General features: G+C 54.8%; 1 protein-coding gene and 1 long non-coding RNA gene across 5 annotated transcripts in view; one reads left to right on the top strand and one right to left on the bottom strand.

The window, feature by feature from the left end:
• MAN1C1 (mannosidase alpha class 1C member 1) overlaps window positions 1-16,602 on the top strand; it is a 126,119-nt gene extending 109,517 nt beyond the window's left edge. For 3 of the 4 annotated variants that reach the window (XM_045585012.1, XM_036447804.2, XM_036447802.2), the window contains 6 exons: window positions 1,876-1,969; window positions 6,574-6,689; window positions 10,903-11,122; window positions 13,597-13,769; window positions 14,927-15,042; window positions 15,852-16,108. In XM_045585012.1, coding sequence (XP_045440968.1) covers window positions 1,876-1,969; window positions 6,574-6,689; window positions 10,903-11,122; window positions 13,597-13,769; window positions 14,927-15,042; window positions 15,852-15,978 — 846 coding nt within the window. In that variant the 3' untranslated portion in view covers window positions 15,979-16,108. Of the gene's footprint in view, window positions 1-1,875; window positions 1,970-6,573; window positions 6,690-10,902; window positions 11,123-13,596; window positions 13,770-14,926; window positions 15,043-15,851 lie in introns of all 4 variants that reach the window. The other variant, XM_036447803.2, reaches the window with a different exon arrangement.
• Window positions 16,603-22,326: 5,724 nt separating this feature from the next.
• The window catches only part of LOC118724502, a 1,461-nt gene continuing 1,199 nt past the window's right edge, over window positions 22,327-22,588 (bottom strand). Inside the window, exon 2 of the long non-coding RNA XR_004989602.2 lies at window positions 22,327-22,569. This is a non-coding gene — a long non-coding RNA (uncharacterized LOC118724502). The remainder of the gene's footprint in view (window positions 22,570-22,588) is intronic.

The following is a 22,588-nucleotide window of genomic DNA, read 5'->3' as shown; positions in this document are numbered from 1 at the left end:
ATATCTGTGTTTTCCGATGGTCTTAGGCTCTGTAGCAGCAGTTCTCAACCTCTGGGTCGAGACACAGGTTGTGTGAACTGCTAGCAGGTTGCCTAAGACCATTGAAGAACACATTATGATTCATAACAGTAGCAAAATTACAGTTATGAAGTAGCAACGAAAATAATTTTATGATTGGGGGTTACTACAACATGAGGAACTGTATTAAAGGGTCGCGGCATTAGAAAGGTTGTGAACAGCTGCTGTAGTCCCTGGCTAGTCTGGAGGTAATTAGCTACTACTGCCTGAGCACCTACTGTGTGCTGGTCGCCTCAGAGTGTCTCTAATCCTCCTAGCAGCTGTAGGAGTCAGGTCTTCCTGTCATCCCCATTTTACAGGGAAGGAAACTGAGACTCAGGGGTTAAGTTACTTGTCCTGGATCATCCATCTGGGAAGTGCTAAAGCCAGGAGTCAAACCCAGGACTCCTTGTCTCTGAAGCCCACGCTCATTCAAGAGCAGATTAATTCGACAGGCTTCAGGCCTTTCCTCCAGGCCCACGCTCCGTTTCTCTGTCTCCCTCTACATTTACATTCTCCAGCCATGTTCATCCCCCAGCCATGCCGCCCACAGAGGCGATTATTGGCAGTCAACAAATTGGCCCAAATTCTAGAAGCGTCCGCACCCTCTGGGGGAGCTCATTTAGCCTGCTCCACTGCTTACCACCAGGACCGCCGCGAATAAGTCAGGTACAAGCACATTCCTGTCCCCATAATGGACTGCATTAACATAAATGGATGTGAAGTCTGACGTGGCAAAGCAATGCCGGCCCCTGAAAAGAAAGGCTGACAGTCAAAGGCCGCTTTCCCTGCTCCTGGCCCTGCAGGCGAATCTGTGAGCATGACACAGTATGGTCCCCGAGGGCCTTTCTCTCCCGCAGGTCTGCACTGGGAGGGTTTCATGTATGCATGAGGGATACGGCCTTCCCACGTGTATAGCCCAAAGTCCCCTTGCCCTTGGTATCCCCGAAGGTTGCAAATCTAGCTTCCTCTTGCTCAGGTGGGGCAGCCTCCGATACACGTCGCTGCATGGTCCCCGCCTGGCCCGTGTTGGACCCAGGGACTGCTCTGTTTGTTCAGAAATTGTCCTGGCCCTGAGACGTACTGGGTAGCCATGGCAATCACTGCATCTCTCTAAGATCCAGGTGTCTTGTCTGTTAAACTGAGCTAGTAATACCACAGAGGTTGTTGGATGATTGGAGATGATGTGTCTAACAGTACGGCTCAGAGGAGCTGAGAAATGTTGATTTTAAAAGGTGCCACAGGCGCCTGACTCACGTGTCTGCGCTGACCATTCTGCCCTTGGTGTTTGGAGGAGCCCAGGCCTCCCCCCTGGAATGGTCCCAATGGTGTCAGAAAAAAGAACACATTACCAGGTTAACCATAGGAAATTGCCAATGTTTGACCATTTCTGATCCATTAAAAAGGCAGTTTTACCTGGTACTTACAAAACAGCTACCATCCCTTATATGAATCCACCCTCCCTGCCAAAAGCAACGTGCAGTGAGGAAGGGGTGAGGTGGGGAGATGGGGGGAGGAGGCAGCGGGGAGGAGGTGGGGGGAGGGGAGAGGGAGCCTGGCAGACCCAGGGCAGAGTGGTCAGCGCAGACACGTGAGTCAGGCGCCTGTGGCACTCCTGCAGCGCCCGCACGTGGGCACAGGTCAAGGCCGTCCCACCAGCTCTGGCTGGAGCCCGCTGCTGGTTTCACAGCTTCCCCTTCCTGCCTCCTCGGAATGGTTTCCTCGGGCTCTGAGCCAGCTGCCTGGTCCTTGGCGAGCTGGGAGGGGGCCGGCTTCTTCCGAGACGTGAAGGTGTGACTGGGATCCATCTCTCGGCAGGTCAGGCACATCCGGAAGTTCCTCAGGAAGATCGACAAGCCATTCGGCCTCTACCCCAACTTCATCAGTCCAGTGAGCGGGAACTGGATACAACGTGAGTACATTGTCCTTCAGCGGGTTCCTGCCCAGCTTCCGGGTGTGGCCCTTGCAGGGCACAGGCAAGAGTCTCTCGCTCAGTGCTCCTGGGTGCCCCACCCCACCCCCCAGGTAGCTGGGGGAGCAGTCACTATGGCTGTCATAGCTGTGGTGACACCTTGCGCATCCCCCTCACGCCAGCTGTCTCCAGCCTCCATGAGGGCTACAGCCTCCATCGCTGTGCCCGCTGACGCCGCCATCATCCCTCACCCCTCCAGGAGTGTTCCTGTCCTAGCCCCTTCGACTTTAGATTTTAAAACTTAAGCAGAACTAATACAATGATATAAAAACCATGAATCCTGCTGTGTCCTGCACATGCCAGAACTGGTCCCAGGGCTTCCTGCTGTTCTCCGTGCAGAGACCTGTTCTCAGCCAGAGATGCTGGTCACCTGGTCACCTGGGGAGCCTCGTTCGCAGCCCCCAGCTTCACCTGCTGAAACAGGAGGAGGACTGGGGGGCCACTCAGGCGGAGGGTGTTGAAAAGTCTCCAGGCCCCTGGCACTGCCCCTGCTGAGAAGCCCTGCTCCACCTTGCCCTCCTGACCAAGGCCCGGTCGTGTGTTGTGGTCATCGCACAAACTGGTGGCAGCAGGTTCCGTGGGCCCTGCTCCAGGGCCTTCCCAGAGCCCACGCCTCGCTGCCTCTGCCCAACAAGGGCCCCTCTCCCTCTACCATCCCCTCCTGCCCCAGCTGTTATGGCACCAGCCAGGGCTGGCGACAAAGGAGACGTGGGTCTGATTACCGCATGGCTGGGAGTGACGGGTTCATTTTATCTCTTTGAACCATGGTTTCCTCTCCTGTAAAATGGGAGCAGAACTCGAGATACGTTCTTTGTGTTCTGTGGAGGGGTTGGAGTAAGGGTCAAAAGCTGCAGGAAACAGATCTCAGTTCATCTGCTGGAGACAGGTTGTCTCCAAAGGAAAGGGGGCCCATGAGTAACAGTGCAGGCCGGGCCCGGCAGGGGGTGAGACCGCAGGGGCCTTGTCCTTCCAGCCCCAGCCTCCCTGATCCGCAGGTCTGGAGGCCCAGAAAGTTCAACCCAGGACGTTTCCCTGGTGATGACCTCACTCCCAAGCGGCCTCCTGCAAAAACCACTTCTAGAAACGCACAGTATTTTTAACCAAACATGCCGTGAAACCCAAAGTGCAGGAGAAAACGAAGGTTTGAATTACAGATTATGGCCACAGGAAGAGACAGCTCAGGAACTGTTACTGCTTTTAATTGCAAGGCCTGACTGGACAAAGAGATAAACTGCCCAGCTGCTGGCCTCAGCTGCTCCAGGACCAGGCAGCAAACACTCGAGATGGCGTGGCTTCCAGCTGACAGCTACCTGGGCAAATTACTGGGGAGCCCCCACCGAGACGCATAATTTTCTCTTCAGGCCGCGCCAGGGGTCGCAGGGCTGGGCAAAGCCGGTCACGTGTGAACATTTGTTTCGTATTAATAACATACGAATCCACAGCCTGCTGAAGAGCAGAGGGGGTACAGGGCCCGCTCCTCTGGGCACCTGCTCCTCCCTCCCTGGCTCTGTTGCCGGGGTTATCTCAGGTTTTCATCAGGGTGTTTTTTTTGTGATTGAATATTTTTCCAGATGATAACACTCCCTACTTGCATAAGCTAAGTGTGTTCACATTCTTTTTTCTCCTTGAATCCTCTGTTTAGCCACTTTGCAACCATAGAAATTGTAGCTTAAAGAGGCAAAGGAGGAACTGGGGTGCTCTTGGCAGCTCCCCACTCCTGCTCGAAGCTGAGATTCAGGGAAACGGGAGACCAAGACCTCATCCGGAGAAGCCGCCAGGCTCCTGCTGGCACCATCACGGATGAGAGCTCAGAGAGCTGCCAGCCCCGGAGGGCTCGGCCTCCCTGTCCACGGCCTGAATCCCACTCTCTCCTCCGTGGGAAGGAAGTGGCAGGTCTAGATTCTCCCAAAAGGGAGCATGAGCTCCCGTCAGCCCCAGCCTGACCGCCTCCCCCGTGCGTGCTGTCCTCTGTGGCAGAGTTCCCGGCTTTAGGGTGGCTGCTGCTTGCTGCCCAGCGTGATGAGAGTGTTGGCGTGGTCAGGAAGCAGCAGAACCCACCTGCTCTAAGGCCCATCTACACCGACTCGGGCTCCCCTTTTAAAAGCATTATACTGGAGAGACTGAGGACCGGCAGGGGAAATGGCTTGATTCCCAGGCCTATGCTCCTCCCAGTGTATCACCCAGCATTGAGCGACACCACACGCACACACACACACGCACACACACACACACACACACAGTGGCTAGAAAGCAAGGAGACCTCCACGTGAGAACTTCCCACTTCAATCACGGTCCCCGGAGGCGATACACACCTCCCCGCTCGGGTGTCAGGTCTCAGCCGCCCATGGAATCCCGGCGACCTGGCTCTCCCTCCCGGCACACACTTGCCAGTGAAGCCCTGCTCCACGACACACACGTAATGAAGTCCGCACTCTTAGGCCTGGCATTGGAGGCCCTTTCCGGCACAGCTCACACCTACCTTGCTTTCATTCATCAGGGCGTCTGCTGTGTGAGTAAAGGCGCTGGACATAAAATGGGAATCCTGCACAGTCCTCTCCACAGAGCCCTCGGCCCAGTCAGGGAGGCAGACCCACACACAGTTCTTACAGCAGCATCAGGCACGCCCCCAGCGACAGGAGGATAGCCCCCACTGGGTGCTTCTGACGGGCCAGGTCGTGTGTGTATGTGTGTGTGTGTGTGTGTGTGTGTGTTTGCCTTACCTCACCCTCCCTCTGGTCACCCTGCAAGGAGGGATGGAAAAGGGTCATGAGAGCAAGGGGGAAAGCCTTTCTGAGGAGAGGAAGCTGAGGTGTCCAGTGAGGAAGCCTAGCCGTACAAGGTGGTAAAGGGGTAGTCACAGATGAGAAACAGCGTGGGAAGGCTGGGGGCTGGAGATTTGGGGGGTGGAGACACAGTGAGGGGAGCAGGGCCAGGAGATGCGGGTAGAGGTGGCAGTGCCCTGGCTGCAGCCTGTGAGCCAGGGCTCCTTCTGTGGGCTGTGGGCTTCAGCGGCTCTAGGCAGAGGCTGACTCCGTTTGCTTACAGCCTCCCCCCATCCCTGCTCACACAGACCTCCTACTCCCACATGGACACGCCATCGACATGCTGGGCCTGGCACACCCCGCCCTGCCCTTTGTGCTTGTCCAAGCTGTGGCAAGGGATAGGGGGTGAGGGGTGTGCTGTGCTGGCTCTCTCTTCCATCTTCCCTGGCAAGGTCCAGCCCACACTGCCCCCACCCACTCCTCAGGCTCAGGCTTTATCTGGTTGGTTCCAGTTTTTGCAAGTGCTTGTTCCATTCCTGAGCCCTCGCTGGCCAGGATTGGTTTGTGGAGGGGCGGAAGGGCCGGTTCACGGTGGGGGCCTCCTCTCAGCCCCTCTCCCCGGTCCCCAGCTGCCTTCACCCTGGTCCTTCTTGTCCTTGCTCTGTGCATCTTCCGTTCCGTCCTCAGCTGACTGTGTGAAGCTGCGGAGAGTGAGAGCTCCGCCTCCTTCGTGGCCTCCGATGAGCCGTTCAGGCTCGCCCTCATTTTCCCGTCTGGTCAGTGGGGTTGATAGTGCTCACCTTGCCAGGTTCGGGGAAAGATGTTCTAAATAATACATCTCCTCGCCCACCATGGACCTGGTAGCTGTCGGTGTATTCTCTATTTCTCTTTTACTGTTTCTGCAAATATTCTTCACATTCCGCCACCCCTACCTTATCCATCCTCCACTCCTCCCCCTTCCTCTGTCTCTCTGCTTAAGTGAATCATAACAAGGAGCTGACGCTGACTCTGATTTATATCATTAAAGGCCTGTGTGTTTCCCGTTGTTACTTATTAAAGCATGTGAGTGTTTTCTGTCCGTGTCTTGCTTCTGAGGTTAAGGGTTCCTTGGTCACCCCATTCCCCCCTCCTCCCTGCCCCCGGGACAGCCCTGGGTGGAGATGCCTCCTCATTCAACCACAGCCTGGAGGTCCTGCTCCGAGCGGACTTAGGGCGATGCCACCAGGCAGAGAGGGGCGTCCTCAAACCTGTGTGTCCTCCCCCTGCTCCTGTGAACTCCATTCATCCCTATTTGCTAAATTTAAACTCAGTTTTTCCGGAAAGGCTCTGTACCCTGGCCGCCTAAGTCAGGCCTCTCCTTCCTCCTCTCCGTGGCCTTTTAGGAATCTTCCTGGCATTAATTACCAGGTTTGTCACCAGGTAATAAAAATCTCCACTCCCTGCCACCAGATTATATTCTTAAAGAAATGCAGCTCATTTCCAGTTAATAACCAGAGGCCCTGCTGTCCTCGGCCTGCTAGAGCGACATGATTTATAGCCCCTGGCTGAGCCCCGCACCTGTGTGCAGGCCACCGCGCTGGGAAGGCCTGGCTCCCCGAGGCGCGGGCTGGGTCTCTCTCAGCCGTGGCTCCGGGCTGAGGGGCTGCTGATTAACCGCCTGCTTCACCCTCACGCTCCGCCCGCACGCAGCACGCAGGCCGGAGCCCAGTGGGCAGATGTGCGCTCCGCTGGTCCCGCCGCCTCGGCGACGGAGATAACGCTCTGTCTGCTCTCCCCTCACAGACCACGTCTCGGTTGGAGGGCTCGGGGACAGTTTTTATGAATATTTGATCAAATCCTGGTTGATGTCAGCCAAGACAGACACGGAGGCTAAAGACATGTACTACGAAGCCTTGACGGTAAGTCAGCACCTTCACGGGCCTCCGCCCCCTGTGCTCACACGGCCCGCGCGCCAGGGCCTTGTCCGCCCATCCCCCACGGCGCACTGGCCCGGGAGCCACAGGGCAGCTGCCGCCCATCGGTCACTGCACACCTGCCTCATAACTCTTCTCAGCACCTGGGAATTAGGGCCGTGTTAGCAGCCTTGTTTCGCAGATAGAACCCAGGCTCGAGGAGGTGTGCTCATTTGTCTGAGGCTCACAGGCAGCGGCAGGCGGTCTGATTCAGAAACCTCCGTGTCTGTGCTTCAGCTCATGTGTCGGAGCCCAGAATATGCAGCAGGCAGTAGCTGGCAGCCCCCACGCAGGAAGTGCTAAAGCAAGACCCTCAGCCATCTTCCTGCCAAGCCAGAGGCGGCAGCTCGTACATCCAAGTGGGAAGGGCCTCTGTCAGGGGAGCATCCAGTTCTGTCCCTTCTCTTTACGTATATGGAAACCAAGGCCCAGAGAGGGGAAAGCACTTATTCAAAGCCTCACAGCACAGAACTGGCAGAGCTGTAGCCAGAGGGAGGTGCTGGAAAGATGGACGGTGGGTGGGCAGGGGAAATGGGTGGATGGATGGATGACCTCTCACTGCCCTCCGATCACAATGGCAGTGCTTAAAGGAAGCACGTTGAAACAGGCCTGCGGGGCTATGGGCTCTTCAGCTATGACCTCAACCCTGAGTTTTCCCTGCCCAGCACCCAGCCACCAAGACTCAGCCATGAAGCAGCTCCTGGCACTCCAGTCCCGGCTCAGCCTGGCTCAGCCCATCCACGAGGTTCCATGGCTGAGCCCAGCCCACAGCCAGTGTCTCCTGTAGGTTCTGGTTCCGCTGGGGGCCAGGTGTGCTGCCCTTCGCCAGCCACGTGCAGTTACCGAGCAGCCTGGTTCCCTGCCCTCAGGCGCACTGTAGTTGAGGCTTCAGGGAAAGAAGTGGCCATGAATTATTTAAGCAAACGGGGGCTTTATGGAAACACTGACTGAATAGGAGACACCTGTCTTTGCTCCTGTATTTGATCTTCCCCTGCAGTGTCTCTGACCCTGGTAAGGACTGGGCCTATGCCAAGTTTGGGGCTTTGAAGAGCATTCTGGTGGTTGTCAGCCTTGTTGGCCTGTTAAAAACCCTGATGGTCAGCCCTGGGCGGTGTGTCTCCGTTAGTTGGGGTGTCATCCCATGCACCAGAAGGTCCAGGGTTCGATTCCAGGTCAGGGCATATACCTAGGTTTCAGGTTTGATCCCCCAATCAGGTCACATGCAAGAGGCAACTGATCAATGTATCTCTCTCACATCTATGTTTCTCTCTCTCTTTCCCTTCCTCCCTCTCTCAAAATCAGTTTTAAAAAAATGTTTATCCCAATGGTCAGTCTGCACCCCAACAAGGTTTCATCAGAACCTCTGGGTGGGACCCAAGCAACAGCCTGGAAAGCTGCTGGGCTGGGGCTGGGCTGGGCAGTGTCAGTGTGCAGGTTAGACCAATGTCTCGAGTGGGCATGGGGGCTTCAGACAGGCTGCCTGGCAACCCCTAAGGTCATGGGAGAAAGGACAAGAAGGACAGGGCTAGGCACTCACGTCATTCTGGCCTCTCTGGGCAGTACATTTAGTGCCTTGGCCCCATCTTACATTACAGGTGATGAGACGGAGGCTCAGAAAGGCTCGAGGTCACACAGATATCAGAGGCAGAGTGCAAACAGGGTCCGGCTGCCTCGAGGTGCAGTGCTCCTGCCTCCGCTTACCAGCTGCCAACTCACCAAGGAGCCTGGCTTGCCAAAGTCCCTCTCGGGCAGATACCGGGGAGGGGGTGGGGGGCCGTCCAGGAGGCTAAGGAAGCCAGAGCCTCTGAAGAGCCTCGCAGCCAGTCCAGAAGTTAGTCTCACTTTACAGATGAAGAAAGGGGGTCTTCAGAAAGTGGACCAGAGTCGCCCAACTCTCACAATGCAGAGCTGGGGTTCCAGCCCAACTCTCACAATGCAGAGCTGGGGTTCCAGCACAGCCTGCCTCTCAGTCAGCTCTTTGCTTTGTCTCTTGCCATGATTTAACCTCCTGACCACTCCACGGCCAGTTTTAGAAGTCTTGGTTTTTGTGTTGTTATTTTTATCTTTGCATCTGCTCTCTCAGTTGTCTCTTCAAAGAGAAACTGCGTTATCATTTCCTCTTTACCAAAGTTACTTTGCTTGGGGTCAACCCCGAATAGAAATAACCTATGGGAGACAGTCTTGAAGATGAAGATTTTCGGCTGCAGTGTGAGACTTTCTGGGATCCCCTCCAACTCATGTCTGTGTCCTCTCCCAAGCATTAACAATGGTAACTGAGCCATGTTTCTGCACCTGGGCTAGACCTGCCGCCCGCCCCTGCACCTGCATGCTCAGGGATGCAGAGCAGCTGCCTGGACCAGCTCTGCCCAGCCGTGGCCAGCTGTCCACGCCTCCTCCCACGTGAGCAGGTGCCCTGCCTGGCCATCAACATTGCTTCCCCCTCTGCTGCTCAGTGAGGGCCCTGCAGCCAACCTACCAGCCAGACCTTACAGAGAAGAAGGAAAAAGCACTCAGGGAGCAAGCTGAGTTTGAGCACCTTCTGTATGCCAGGCCCTGGCTGGCGATTGCTTGTGGTGGCTTCTGCTGTCACACGCCACTCAGAGTCCTGGGAGAGACACGTCCCATAGGAACATACATGAACTTGTGTACACACAGTGGGGACAGCACCATGTAGGAAGACAGTGGGAAAGTAGAATAATGTGGCAGCAGTGGTGTGGGCTAAGCTGTTCTCTCCACGGGCACACCCTGAAGAGGGCCCTTGGCCGGGTCGGAGTTAGCAGTGGGACGGGAGCGGCAGGCAAAGCCTGAGGCAGGAACCCTCATCTGCTTCACGCACGTCCCTGTGGCAGAGACCTCTGACCTCACTGCAAAGCAGAACCCCCTCCCCACATTTCCCTGGCCTGTCCCCTCGATTTGTTTCATTCAAAGTGCTGATCACAAATCGTGATATTCGTGCGTATTGATTTTGGAGGAAGTCTCTGCACTCATGAGTGAGCTCCCTAAGGCAGGGTCCAGGCCCATCTTCGGGGTTGTATTCCTTGCACCTCCACAGCCCTGGCACCAAGGAGGTGCTCACAAAATACTCATTGGGGCTGGGGTGCAGGAGTGAAGAGGCCAGTGTGGCTGAGGAGGGAGGGCAGGGGCCGACTAGAGAGGAACTGGGAAGGCCTTTTATTGAGGACTCTCTGAGCTGGGAAATCGGTTGAGCTCTACAACACATCTCATTTAACCCTCACAACCCTATGAAGTGGCTCATGTTCTTACCTGCATTTTATACACAAGGAAGTTACAGCATGGAGAGAACATAGCACCCGCCCAGAGTCACACAGCTCCAAACTAGTAGAGATAGATTTGAACCCGAGATGGGGTCCTTGTCCCAGTTCTGGAAAGACTGCATGACCTGGGACAAGGCACTCGGCCTCTATGGAGAGCACTGCAGACTGCCTGGCTTGTCCTGGGCATTAAATGGGAAGGCGTGTAATGAGGGATCAATTTTCTATCGTTTTCTTGTTTTGTTTAGAATCTGATTAAATATATGTGCCCTTGTCCCATGAAAATGCACATACAGCCCTAGCTGGTGTGGCTCAGTTGGTTGGACATCATCCTATGCACCAAAAGGTCACAGCTCAGTTCCCAGTCCTGGCACGTGCCTCGGTTGCAGACTCGATCCCCAGTAGGGGGCATGCAGGAGGCAGCTAATTAATGTTTCCCTCTTGCATCAATGTTTCTCTCTCTCCCCCCCTCTTTTTTCCTCTCTCTCTCAAATCAATAAAAACAATTATTTAAGAAAAAGAAAATGCACATACACAAAAGGTCATGTACAATTTTAGGGGCATTTGTGATACCCTGTAGCCCATCCATGGGTTAAGATTCCCTAACCAAGGAGGGTAATAATTCTTAAAGATATTTTGAAATTTTTTGTATGTAGAGGTTTTCAAGTCTGTGTAAGAGACTCACCCTGGGGAGCTACCTTATGTCTGACCCTTCAGCGGGGCAGAGCTCCCACGGGCCCCATCAGGGCCAGCCCGCCGAGGCCAGGGAGCTGCCTTTGCCTGGGGTGGAGGGCTCGGTAGAGCCGCGTTTGCTGCTGTCTCCAAATACTCACTTTCTGTCCTCTCCGCTCCTCCCCTTTCCCTGCCCAATCCCCACTTGCTCCCAGGCAATAGAGACCCACTTGGTGAATGTGTCTCCCGGGGGGCTGACCTACATCGCCGAGTGGCGCGGGGGGAACCTGGACCACAAGATGGGGCACCTGGCCTGTTTCTCCGGGGGCATGATCGCCCTGGGCGCTGAGGATGCTGAGGAGGACAAGAGGGCCCACTACCGAGAGCTCGCAGCCCAGATCACCAAGACGTGCCACGAGTCGTACGACCGCTCAGGTAATGCTGCCAGGGGACAGGCAGGCAGGACACGCCGAGGGCAGACACCAGGGAAGTCCTGCAGAGGGGGAGTGCGGGGAACCGTGGTCTCAGGGAAGTCTCGCCTTCTGCGGTTAGGCAGAATTTGAACAAGGAACATGCTGTCTATGCACTGAGGTTGTACCTCAGTCAGAGGGGAAATAGGGTGATGCATTAAGCCCTTTGTGTGTGCCAGGTATTGTTCAGCACTTAGTATGTCATTGCTGAACCTCACAACACAGAGGAGGAAACTGACGCTCAGGGATGATGTGGCCACAGATCACATGGCATGGACATGGCATGGCCCCAGGAGGGGGGCACAGAGCAGAGGGTCCTCTGGCCTCATTGGCCTCCCGAGCCTAGAGAATTCCATCTCCTTGACCCCCTAGCTCCCAGCACCTCTGCTTTTCCTCCTGGAACCCCTCCATGTAGGGCTGGGCACCTACTGGCACCACCTTTTATCACCCTCTTTGATCCAAGCTTGAGCGCTTCCTGACCATCGGCTCAGCACTCATGCAATATGGTCAATGCCAGAGTCAGAAGTCACGTTAGAGAACATGAACCCGACTTTCATGTTACACCTGGGAAACTGAGTCAGTCCAAAGCCGAAGGTACCACTGTGAGTGGCTAAGCCAGGCCAGAACCCAGGTCTCCTGACGCCTAGCTGCCTCCTGTGTGCTGCCTTTGAACAGCAGCCCTCGGCACTACCCCCAATCCCCCAGAGCCCCAGGAGGTGTCCACTACTCCGAGTTTAACCTCTTGGCTGGAGGAGATGACCCAAGATTTGCCGTAAAAAAATGCCTGGTTCGGGCGCCACTCTGCCCCTCACCAGCTGGTGGCTTCTGTTTTCTTGCCGTTCAGTGTGAACAGGAACATGGGTCTCCAGGATGGGGTCTCTCCCTGATTCCAGAAAGCACATGGCCAGCGCCCTCAGCCAAGCATGGGGGGTTGTTAGGCCCACCGAGCTGTGTCTGTGACCGCAGCAGCTGAGCCCTGACTGTGCTGTTCAGAAAGCTAGCAATTCACAACGGGTCCTAAACTGGTCTTCGAGTCCCCCCCCAAGAGCGCTCTCTGTCAGCGCCATAAACAAATAGGAAACCTCAGGAATAATAAAAAGCTTGCTGTTTGTCTGGGACAATCAGCCCGACCATAAAAGACAGTCTGCGTAATAGAGCATATTGTTCCAGCAGCCTGGCTGGCTGCAAGAGGCGCTCTCGCCCTCACCCCATTAGCAGCTTGGCAAGACGACCGTTTTCTGATGGTAGGAGTGCCGGCACCAGCTGAGAGGCTCAGAAGGGCCTGGGTCTGGCTGGGTCCTCTCCCAGGCCGCCCTCTACAGAAGAGTGGGCCATCCTGAAAGCCTGTGTTTTGAGGAAAAACAGCTCGGGGCCTCTTGGGTCCTGAATGGTGGTGGGAGGAGGTAGGGCTCACTACAGAACCAGAACCAGGCCCTCGGCCAGCCAGGACAGGATGTGCAGGCATTAAAGAGAGGAAGACCAACCCAGCTCTAAACTGGAGGCCTGGAGAGTCAGACTCAGAGGGAAAGAGAGGCCACAGCCTAACAAGGGGGCACCAGACAAATCCCCGTAACATCCCAGCCAAGCCATGGCGCGCTGTGTTCGCTGTGTTCCCCTGGACAGATTTCTTAGCCTCTCTGATCCTCAGTTCCACATGCATGGTAGAGGGATAACACCTCCCTCACCAAGAACACATTTCTTTAAGGATTAAAGCAGTAAAACACCCAGCACAGCCTTTGGAATCACAAATGGTGGCTGCGGTGGTGGTTATATAATTGTGGTCATCCACAAAACAGGAATGGCAGTAAATTGTCCACAAACGAACAAAACAATGGCGGCAGCACAGCCAGACCTCGCCAGCCTTGCTCAGTCCGCTCCCTCCGCCCGAGTGTGAGTGTGCGCGTTCTGGGCAGGCCTTCCCCTCATCTCCATGTCGGCGGTCTCCCCAACTGTCAGCTCTGGAAGGCCGGTTCTGAGAGGAGCTAACAGAGCTCCCTGAGGTCTGAGGCCAAGTTCATTGCAATGAGCACAGTAAAGGAGCTGATGAGTCCTGCAGGAGAGAGAGAGACCGCTTTACCTTTTTAACCCGCTGCTCTCCAAACGTGTTTAAACCTTGGACTCTGGTGTGGCTGAGCTCTGATTGACATCTCGCAGGGCTTTTATCTCAAAACACACAGTTAGGGAGCACCACCCCACCTTTGTCTCCCCAGACTGCTGTGTAGTTCATTTGGATTCTCAAATTATAAAATTTTGAGGCCTCAAGGGTCTTGCTTTAGCCAGTCTGGGCCAAGAGGGAAGTTATATATCTGCCAGGCTCAGCCTTGTCAGGCAATCCAGGCAGGCCCACCCCAGACCCTCCAGCACCAACCATCACCCCCAGATCTGCCCTGGGCAGCAGGTGGGCGGTCTGACCCAGGCCCTCTGGCTGTCATTACACAGATACCAAGCTGGGGCCCGAGGCCTTCTGGTTCAACTCCGGCAAAGAGGCCGTGGCCACGCAGCTGAGCGAGAGCTACTACATCCTGAGACCCGAGGTGGTGGAGAGCTACATGTACTTATGGCGGCAGACCCACAACCCCGTCTACCGGGAGTGGGGCTGGGAAGTGGTGATGGTGAGTGGGCTGGGCTGGGCTGGTGGGAGGCTTAAATGGGGGGCAGGTGCCCCTGAGAAGTCAAGAGTCCAAAACCCCGTGGCTCAGGCGCTGAGAGGAGGGTCAAGCCAGGCTGGCATCTGGCTAAAGTTCAGAAAAAAAGGGTCACATTTGTAGTCGCAGAGCCAGGAACCCCCAGCTGGGCACCATCAAGCCAGGAACTTGAAGAGGGTTCTGAGGCCTGTAGCCCCGGTGCCGGCAAACTTAGAGGGGCAAAGGCGGGGCAGCAGCCAAGGGGGCCAGGGCACATGCGGTTACTGCTTTCTGACCCTGACGCCTGGACCAATGCCTCCGATGTCGCCTCTCAAACAGGAACAGCTGCCCAGCCAGCAGCTCCCCTCCCTCCTCTCCCCAGAGCCAGCCCTGCCCCTTGCCACCCCCTCCCTCTCTGGGCTCTGCTCACCCACTCACTCACTCCACCCATCTCTCCTCTTGTCCCCTGCTACCTAGTGGAAATCTCATGCCCACTCTAGGGCAAGTGTCAAAGGCAGGTTTGGGGAAGCTGGAAGGTTCCTTGGTGGATACTGAGCCTTCTCTGTCCTCCCCTCCTTCCCCACCCACTGCTCTCAGAGGCAGGTACTGTCCTGGGGGAGCCACACCCCGAGTGTCATACTCAGGTGGGCACAGGCCTGCTCAGGATCATTGTCATGGCTCACTGGCCAGAGACTCTTGCTTCCCTAAGGCCAAGTGTTTGTGCTTCCGGGCCCCATCCGCAAATCTCAATGGGTAAGAAATGCATTTCTACACAGAAGACAGAGAGCCCCTGGCCTGCCCACCTCCAGCCCAGGGACCACATCTCACGGAGAATCCTGGGATGACAGTCCCCCAGCCCAGCCCATGCACACCGACAGCACCTTCCTCTGGCCCCACTGGGCAAGCCTGACAGCAGTGTATTCCATGAGAGGCGGAGAGAAGCCTCTAGGCTCACGCCAGGTGGAGAGCCCGGGCACAGCTCTCCCATTGGGACTGAGCTCCTGGTAGCAGGACCCCGGTCTGGCAGCAGGCGCTGAGCCTGGAGAATAGCTCGGCCTTCTGCTTGCACACACACCAGGGGTCCCCCGTCGAGGGGTCAGGGGCCTGCCTTTGGCGAGCTTGGGGTCCTCCTCTCCCACACCCAGGCCCTGGAGAAATACTGTCGGACAGAAGCGGGTTTCGCCGGGATCCAGGACGTGTACAGCAGCTTCCCCAACCACGACAACAAGCAGCAGACCTTCTTTCTGGCGGAGACGCTCAAGTGAGTCAGGGCTCAGTCACTGTTCTTCCCAGCGGACCACGCGGCTTTCCTAGGGAGGCGGGCGGTCAGCCGTCTGTCCCTTCCCTGGATCAGGGTCTGCAGTCACAGGAGGGGGCCCTAGGGGTGAGGCCTTAGCATAGCGAGACCCCCTCCCCCATGGGTGAGCCTTGGCCAGGCCAGTTTCTACTCAGAGTGAGACTGGGTTAGACTCTACCCCTGAAGTATTAGCTGCGGGACAAGTTCAGTTCTGTAACCTGTCTCCCTAAGTTCCATCAACCACGCTCCTTCTGCAAAGTAAGGAGAACGGTGATGGTGTTGATAGCTGATGACCTTCCTCGGCAGCACTGTCCCTTGCGCTCCTGCTGTTCCCAGAGCAGCACCCTGAGCCTTCACCCTTTAGGGTGGCCTGGAATGGCCCATTCCTTCTCATAAAACCCCCAGAGCTTGGGAAGCGGGGGTTCTGGAGTCACCACTCCCTGGTCATGTGAGTGCCGTAGCATGAGGGGCAACGGGAGCAGCCCAGGAGCCTGGACCAGCGCCAGCTCAGGCCGCCCACACAGAAAGGAGAAGGACTCCCAGAGCCGGTGGGAAAGGGCCGGAATGGAGCTGTTGGTGCCAGGGCTGGGGCAGGGCCAGGTTAAACCAGGGCTGTCTGCCCACGCCCAGCGCTCTTCTCTGTGTCCACAGCATCCTCCCTGGTCCCACCCTCTGAGTGGACTTGGGGTCTTGGCCCGCCCTGCACCCCGGGGTTCATTCCCAGGCCTGTTCCCAGAGCACTGACAGTGTGTCCCCCTCCCCGCCTGGCACAGGTACCTCTATCTTCTGTTCTCGGAAGACGACATGCTGTCCCTGGAAGACTGGGTGTTCAACACGGAGGCCCACCCGCTGCCGGTGAACCACTCGGACAGCGCTGGCAGGGCGGGGGGGCCACTCTGACCCCGGCTCCGGCCGCCCTGAGCCGCAGGGCGCCTCGCCTTTCCAGGTCTGGGGCTGTTCTCAAAGGGATTGGGAACGCAGGCCCCCCTCCAGACACGTGTGCTGGACACGCCTCTTCTTCTCCTCTGTGAGGAGATGGCCCGGAGACAGCGATGTCACACCAGGCCCACATTCCTTTCTATGGAGAATTTCTATGAAACCCACTCAGCTGCCATTCCAGGGCCAAAGGACTGGAGGTTTGCTTATCGACCCCGTGTATTTGGTTCACTTCCTTTCGCATTAGGGGTATTTTGGGTTTTGCTTGATTTTGCCTTTTCTCTACAGTTGTGTTTTATCACAAATTATAAGTTAGTTTTCAAAATCACATGCTTTCAAAAACCATCACCTTGATCCACTAAACCTTAAAGTATTTGTACATGTACAAAAACCTCGACCTTATTTCTATATTTTAAATGCCTCTTGCCCAGCATTTACTATTTGTTCTATTACCTGTCATTTACCTTATCATTTGAGGAGGAGTTCCCCTTTGATTTGGGTTTAAGTGTTACGAATACTCGTGCTATTTTCATTATTGTAATGGAGAAATCTGAAAACTTACAATAAAAGAGTTTATTGAATAAGAAATACGATTGGGTTCATTGCACATTAGTGATTCCTGGGAAAACTATTGCAGTGTTTTCAGAAAAATCAACCAGCAGTTGGTTTAAGGTATAATTTAGGAAATGACTCCAACTTCTATTACCTTCCCTTAAGGCAATATATTCGGAAAGGGGGAAAAGCTTTGAAAGAGTTGGAAGAGGCCCAGAGAGAGGCAGCGACTTGCCTGAGGTCACACAGCCAATGAAGGCAGAGGTGACCCAGCCCCTGTGACTTGCCCACCGCCCAGTCCTGAGTTCCTGTGCTCCGTCCCACAGCAGCTGCTCGGTGAGATGCCAGAGACACTGCCCTCAGGAGGCCCACAGGTCAAAGAGGCAGAAGCATAGTAAGTGGCGTGCCTGTGGGCTAGACTGTATGAAATGCCGCAAAGGAGACACACCGCTGAAGGACTAATGGCTAGGGCCTATCTTGGGAGTCAAGGAGAGCCTCCCTGACCAGATAGCCCTCAAGCTGAGACCTAGAAGCTAAGCAGAAACAGTGCGATGAGCACCCACAAATCCATCCCCTGTGCTGGCCTGAGGCCCCCTGAAAGGAATCCAGTCCCAACAGTGAAGTGAGCGCTCGTCCTCCGCTCGCTGTCCCCCTCCCACCCCCCACCCCCACCCCCGCAGCTTGTCCACCCAGCTCACTTCACAGGGACATGGTGAGCCCGGCCACATGCTCAGCTGCTTCCTGGTGGCTCTGTTGCGGACCCAGGAGCCCTGGGGAGGGGGCCGGAGCGGGGACTGAGCTCTCTGGGTCACCTTCTCCTGCTCCTCGCGTGGCTGCCGTGAGAGTAAGTGGCAGCCACTGGTGCCTGCGGGGTGGGCAGTGGGGGATGGGACTCTGGTGCCTGCGGGGTGGGGAGTGGGGGACGGGACTCTGGTGCGTGCGGGGTGGGGAGTGGGGACAGGACTCGGGTGCCTGCGGGGTGGGGAGTGGGGGACGGGACTCTGGTGCCTGCGGGGTGGGAAGTGGAGGACGGGATTCTGGTGCCTCCAGGGTGGGGAGTGGGGGACGGGACTCTGGTGCCTGCAAGGTGGGGAGTGGGGGACGGGACTCTGGTGCCTGCAGGGTGGGGAGTGGGGGACGGGACTCTGGTGCCTGCGGGGTGGGGAGTGGGGGACAGGACTCTGGTGCCTGCGGGGTGGGGAGTGGGGGACGGGACTCTGGTGCCTGCAGGGTGGGGAGTGGGGGACGGGACTCGGGTGTTTCCAGCTGCTTCTCACGCGGCAGCCAGAGCTGTCGGTGAGGTCCCCTGTCACAGGAGTCCTGGCCCTGGGCAAACAAGTCGCTGCCTGAGTCCAGCGAGTCACTTCCCTCCGGAACCCATGGCTTCGGTGGCTCACCTGTGCCCATGAACAATAAACAAGAACAGCCTCACTAGTTTGGCTCAGTGGATAGAGCATTGGTTCTGGTCTAGGGCACTTGCCATACCCTGGTTGGGGCATGTGCAGGGGGCAACCGATCGATGAGTTTCTCTCACATTGATATTTCTCTCTGTCTTTCCCTCTCTCTTCGACTCTCTAAAAACCAATGGGAAAAAATATCCTCGGGTGAGGATTTTAAAATAGAAAGAAAGGAAAACAGAAGAACACAAACACTATAGAAAGGTTAGAAAATGAAGATAAGCTTAAAGAAAAAGCATTCACTGTCCAGCCCTGCAAGGTGAATACCATTATATTTTCTTCTAGACCTTTTTCTGTGAATGTGCAGGATATATTTTTTGTAAATACTGTGCACCCTGTTAATACAATCTGCTTCTGTGCTAACCTATGTATTATGGACATATTTTAATGTCAGCAAATATATTTATCTCATTGCATAGTATTCCCTCATGTGCTGTCTCATGCAATGGGTTTAAGCCCCGATTGCTGGGCATTTGGGTTCTTAGCTACAAATAGAAGCCAACTCCCTCTGACATAAGCAGTAATATAATCCTATCTAATAAAAGAATGATATGCAAATTGACCATCATTCCAACACACAATGGCTGCCCCCATGTGGACACAAGATGGCCACCACAAGATGGCCAGCAGGGGAGGACAGTTGGGAGGGATCAGGCCTGCAAGGGAGGTCAGTTAGGGGTGACCAGGCCTGCAGAGGAGGGAAGTTGGGGGCAACCGGGCCTACAGGGAAGGGCAGTTGGGGGGTGAACAGGCCTGCAGGAGAGGGCAGTTAGGGGCAATCAGGCTGGCAGGGGAGCAATTAGGCATCAATCAGGCTGGCAGGGGAGTGATTAGGGTGTGATCAGGCTGGCAGGCAGAAGCGGGTAGGGGCAATCAGGAAGGCAGGCAGGCAAAAGTTGGGAGCCAGCAGTCCTGGATTGTGAGAGGGATGTCCAACTGCCCATTTAGGCCTAAGAGGGGCAGTTGGACATCCCTCAAGGGGTCTCAGATTGGAGAGGGTGCAGACTGGGCTGAGGCATACTCACCCTCCCAACCCCCAGCCCCGTGCATGAATTTTGTGCACCAGGCCTCTAGTAGTAGTGGTGGTGGTGGTAGTAGTAGTAGTAGTAGTAGTAGTAGTAATACCAGGCCTGTAGTAATAATAATAATAATAATAATAATAACAATAATAATAATAATGCTTTGAAATGCCTTGGGGGTGGGGAGGCTCCTAAAATCTCAAGAGAGTGAACAGCCAGACCTTAAGAAGGACGAGGAAGAGGATTTGTCTGGGGATCCAGGCTGCAGGAGCCAGGGGTAGCTCCCCAGGCACACCACCTGGACAGGTGAATCCAAGTGTTTCCAGATCCGGCCTTTTCCCTTCGGGACATGAGCTTCCAATTGGCCTGTGTCGTGTGCCCCAGCCAAGTGAGGGCAGGGATCTCGACTGGAGACAAAAATAAAGTTGAGCCAAAACCAGTTTGGCTCAGCGGTAGAGCGTCGGTCTGCAAACTGAAAGGTCCCAGGTTCGATTCCGGTCAGGGGCATGTACGTTGGTTGCGGGTACATCCCCGGTGGGGGGCATGCAAGAGGCAGCTGGTCGATGTTTCTCTCTCATCGACGTTTCCAGCTCTCTATCCCTCTCCCTTCCTCTCTGTAAAAAATCAATAAAATATATTTTAAAAAATAAATAAAAATTAAAGTTGATACCAAAGTAATAGACCTGCACGGGGCTGGGCACTAGCAGTGGACTGTTCAAAGGTTTTACTTCAGTGTTTTTCAGGATCATAAAGAGAGTTACGATAGCATAGTTGGCCATTCCTTTCCCTCTTTCCAGCTCCTCGGAGTCCATTCCTGGAATATCTCCGGACTGCAGAGTCACTGCCAAGTTCCCCGAGGCCCCAGGCTCCCTGCTGGGCCATGTCACTGTCCTCTCCTCTCCCTGCATCTCGTCTTCTCCATCTGCTCTTATTGCTGGGAGCGAGTTGTAAAATGAATATTTTAAAATTCATCCTCCGGGGGGGCCCTTGCAGGTGAAGAAACATCATCCTTTAGGCAATTTAGCTTCATGCCAGGGATAAAATAAATAAATAAATAAGACCCGGGGTATGCTGAGAGGAGAGAGGAATTAAAGGATGAGTCATGGTCACTGAAGCGGAATCCAAGCTCCAGAGCCAGGCCCTGCGTAGACCCTCCTTCGGAGCCGGGGTCACCGTGGTGCTGGGCTCATGGAAGCTTCCCTTTTGCCCTCGCTGTGACGGGGCCCCTTTGCACCTGCTCTCGTCATGTGACAGCTTGGTTCTGGTTCCTTCCCCGGAAGCATCACTAGCACCTGGCTCCAGGCAAGGAGGCTGCAAAGCATCACCCGCTGGGAAGAGAGGGACACGGTCATTTTCCAGATGCCTCCCTGTAAGTGACTGTTTGCGTGTCCGGGCTGGCTTCGCACACCGCATTGTGTCTTTGGCAAGTCAGAGTCCAATAGCCAAATGCCTTGAAAAGCAACGCGGAAGCCGAACATGTGACTTAAAGACAGCATCCCTGAGATCCAAAACGGATTCTCGGTTCTGTTCCCTGTGCTTGGGGAGGCCACGCTTCGTGGTTTGAGAAGGTGCTGGCGATGGGAAATGGGCCAGCTCCCCCCAGCTGTCCCTTTTGGGGTCTCTCCCTAAAAACACACTCCGATGCCTTTTATTTTGCATCTAAAGATACCTGTTTAGTTTCCTATATTTGGGACAATATATTGATCCCGCTGAGCCTGTCTCTTAAATCAGAGCTTCTCACACTTGAATGTGCACCTGAACCACCCGGGGATCTTGTTAACATGCAGGTTTGGCTCAACCTGTGGACCAAAAAGGGTCCCGGGTTTGATTCTGGTCAAGGGCACGTACCTAGGTTGCAGGCTTCTTCCCAGCCTGGGTCCTGGTTAGGGGAGTGCAGGAGGCAACCAATCAATGTGTTTCTCTCACATCGATGTTTCTCTCTCTTTCCCTCTCTCTTCCACGCTCTCTAAAAATCAATTGGAAAAATATCCTTGGGTGAGGATTTTTTTTAATTTTTTTTTTTAATGCAGGTTTGTATTCTGTGGTTCTGACGTGGAGCCTAAGATCCTGCACTTCCAACAGCCTCCCAGGAGATGCTGGTGCTGCGGGTCCCAGGACCAAACTTGAGGAGCAAGGCCTCAGTGAGCGGCCACTCCTTTGGTGTCTGCCTTGTGTCTGCATCCTGGAGTTGTAACCTCTCCAGAGTAGAACAGAGGGACTTAGACGTTGGGATGGCATCGATAGGTACCTTGGAAACAGGCGTGGCTATTGCCTGGCCAGCAGCTCCCCCTCCTCCAGGGCCATCAGGATAAGAAAGAAGCGGGCTTGCTGGTGGCTGGAGCCACACTGCCCAGCACAGCTTCCTGTGACAATGGAAATGTCCCATACCTGTGCCGTCCAGTGCGGTAGCCACATGTGGGTGTGGGGTGCTTAACATGTGGCACGTGCACCTAAGGAACGAATTTTTTTAAATATATTTTTATTGATTTCAGAGAGGAGAGGAGAGGAGAGGGAGAGAGAAACATCAATGATGAGAGAGAATCATTGACCAGCAGACTCCTGCATGCCCCACACTGGGAACTGAACCGTGACCTCCTGATTCATAGGTCAATACAACTATTAAGCCAAACTGGCCAGGCTGAGGAATAATTGTTTCGTTTTAATTAACTTTGAATAGCCACGTGTGGTTCCCTGGTCGCCAATCTGGACAGTGCAGTCTCAGAACTTAGAAAGCCTGTCCTCTCTCACTGACTCCCTGACCCTCCACCAGTGGCATCATTACAAAAATAATCTTCCCTTGAACATACCTGGTTATTTTTATACTCATCCCAGCCTCTGATTGTTTTCCGCCAAAGCCTCTAGGCTTTTATTTTGTTTTGTTTTCTCACTGTCTATCTGCAGACCACTGTGCATTAGGGCAGGCTGAAGATGAGAAAAGCAGAGTGGCAGGACAAAAGAAAACAAGAGCAGGGTGAAACGTTCCCTGTGCTGGGTGACCTGAGGCAAGGCCCTTACCCTCTCTGAGCCTCTGCTTCCCCATCTGTGGAAAACGAGGGTGATTTCAAGGGTTGAGCTCCCCAGTGTAGAAAGTCAATACATATAGCGATGATGGCTATTATGTGAATGTCCTTTGTAAACTATAAAGCCTTGTGAAAATATGAGGCAAAACATTGCTGTCAAAATTCCTTTTTTTTTTTTTCTTTTCTTTTTTTAACAAAATGCTCTGAAACCTGAAGGAAGCTGCATCAACCAGGCCCAGGAGACAGACCAAACTCTCAAAGTAATAAATCTGAGTGTTTCATGCCTTTCGCACTGAGCAAGCATCTTGTTGTTGGCCTGAATCGATGAAATTGGGAGGGAGATTTGTTGACTTTACCAGGGCCTTGGGGGTTGGGGGGTGCTCAGATCGGGGTGCAGGATTGAAGGAAGATGCTGAGAGCATCTGGCCGAGAGGTGTCTCTACTTTCAGGGAAGGTTGAGGTCCAATTCGTATTTCCTCTTCACAGAGTCTGGGGTCTTGACCAATGCTGTAGGCAAAGATTCACT

This window comes from Pipistrellus kuhlii, unplaced genomic scaffold (genome assembly GCF_014108245.1).
Source record: "Pipistrellus kuhlii isolate mPipKuh1 unplaced genomic scaffold, mPipKuh1.p scaffold_m20_p_2, whole genome shotgun sequence".
NCBI classification, from domain to species: domain Eukaryota; kingdom Metazoa; phylum Chordata; class Mammalia; order Chiroptera; family Vespertilionidae; genus Pipistrellus; species Pipistrellus kuhlii.
The sequence above is the reverse complement of the archived record's forward strand: the minus strand, read 5'-3'. Positions and strand labels throughout refer to the sequence as shown.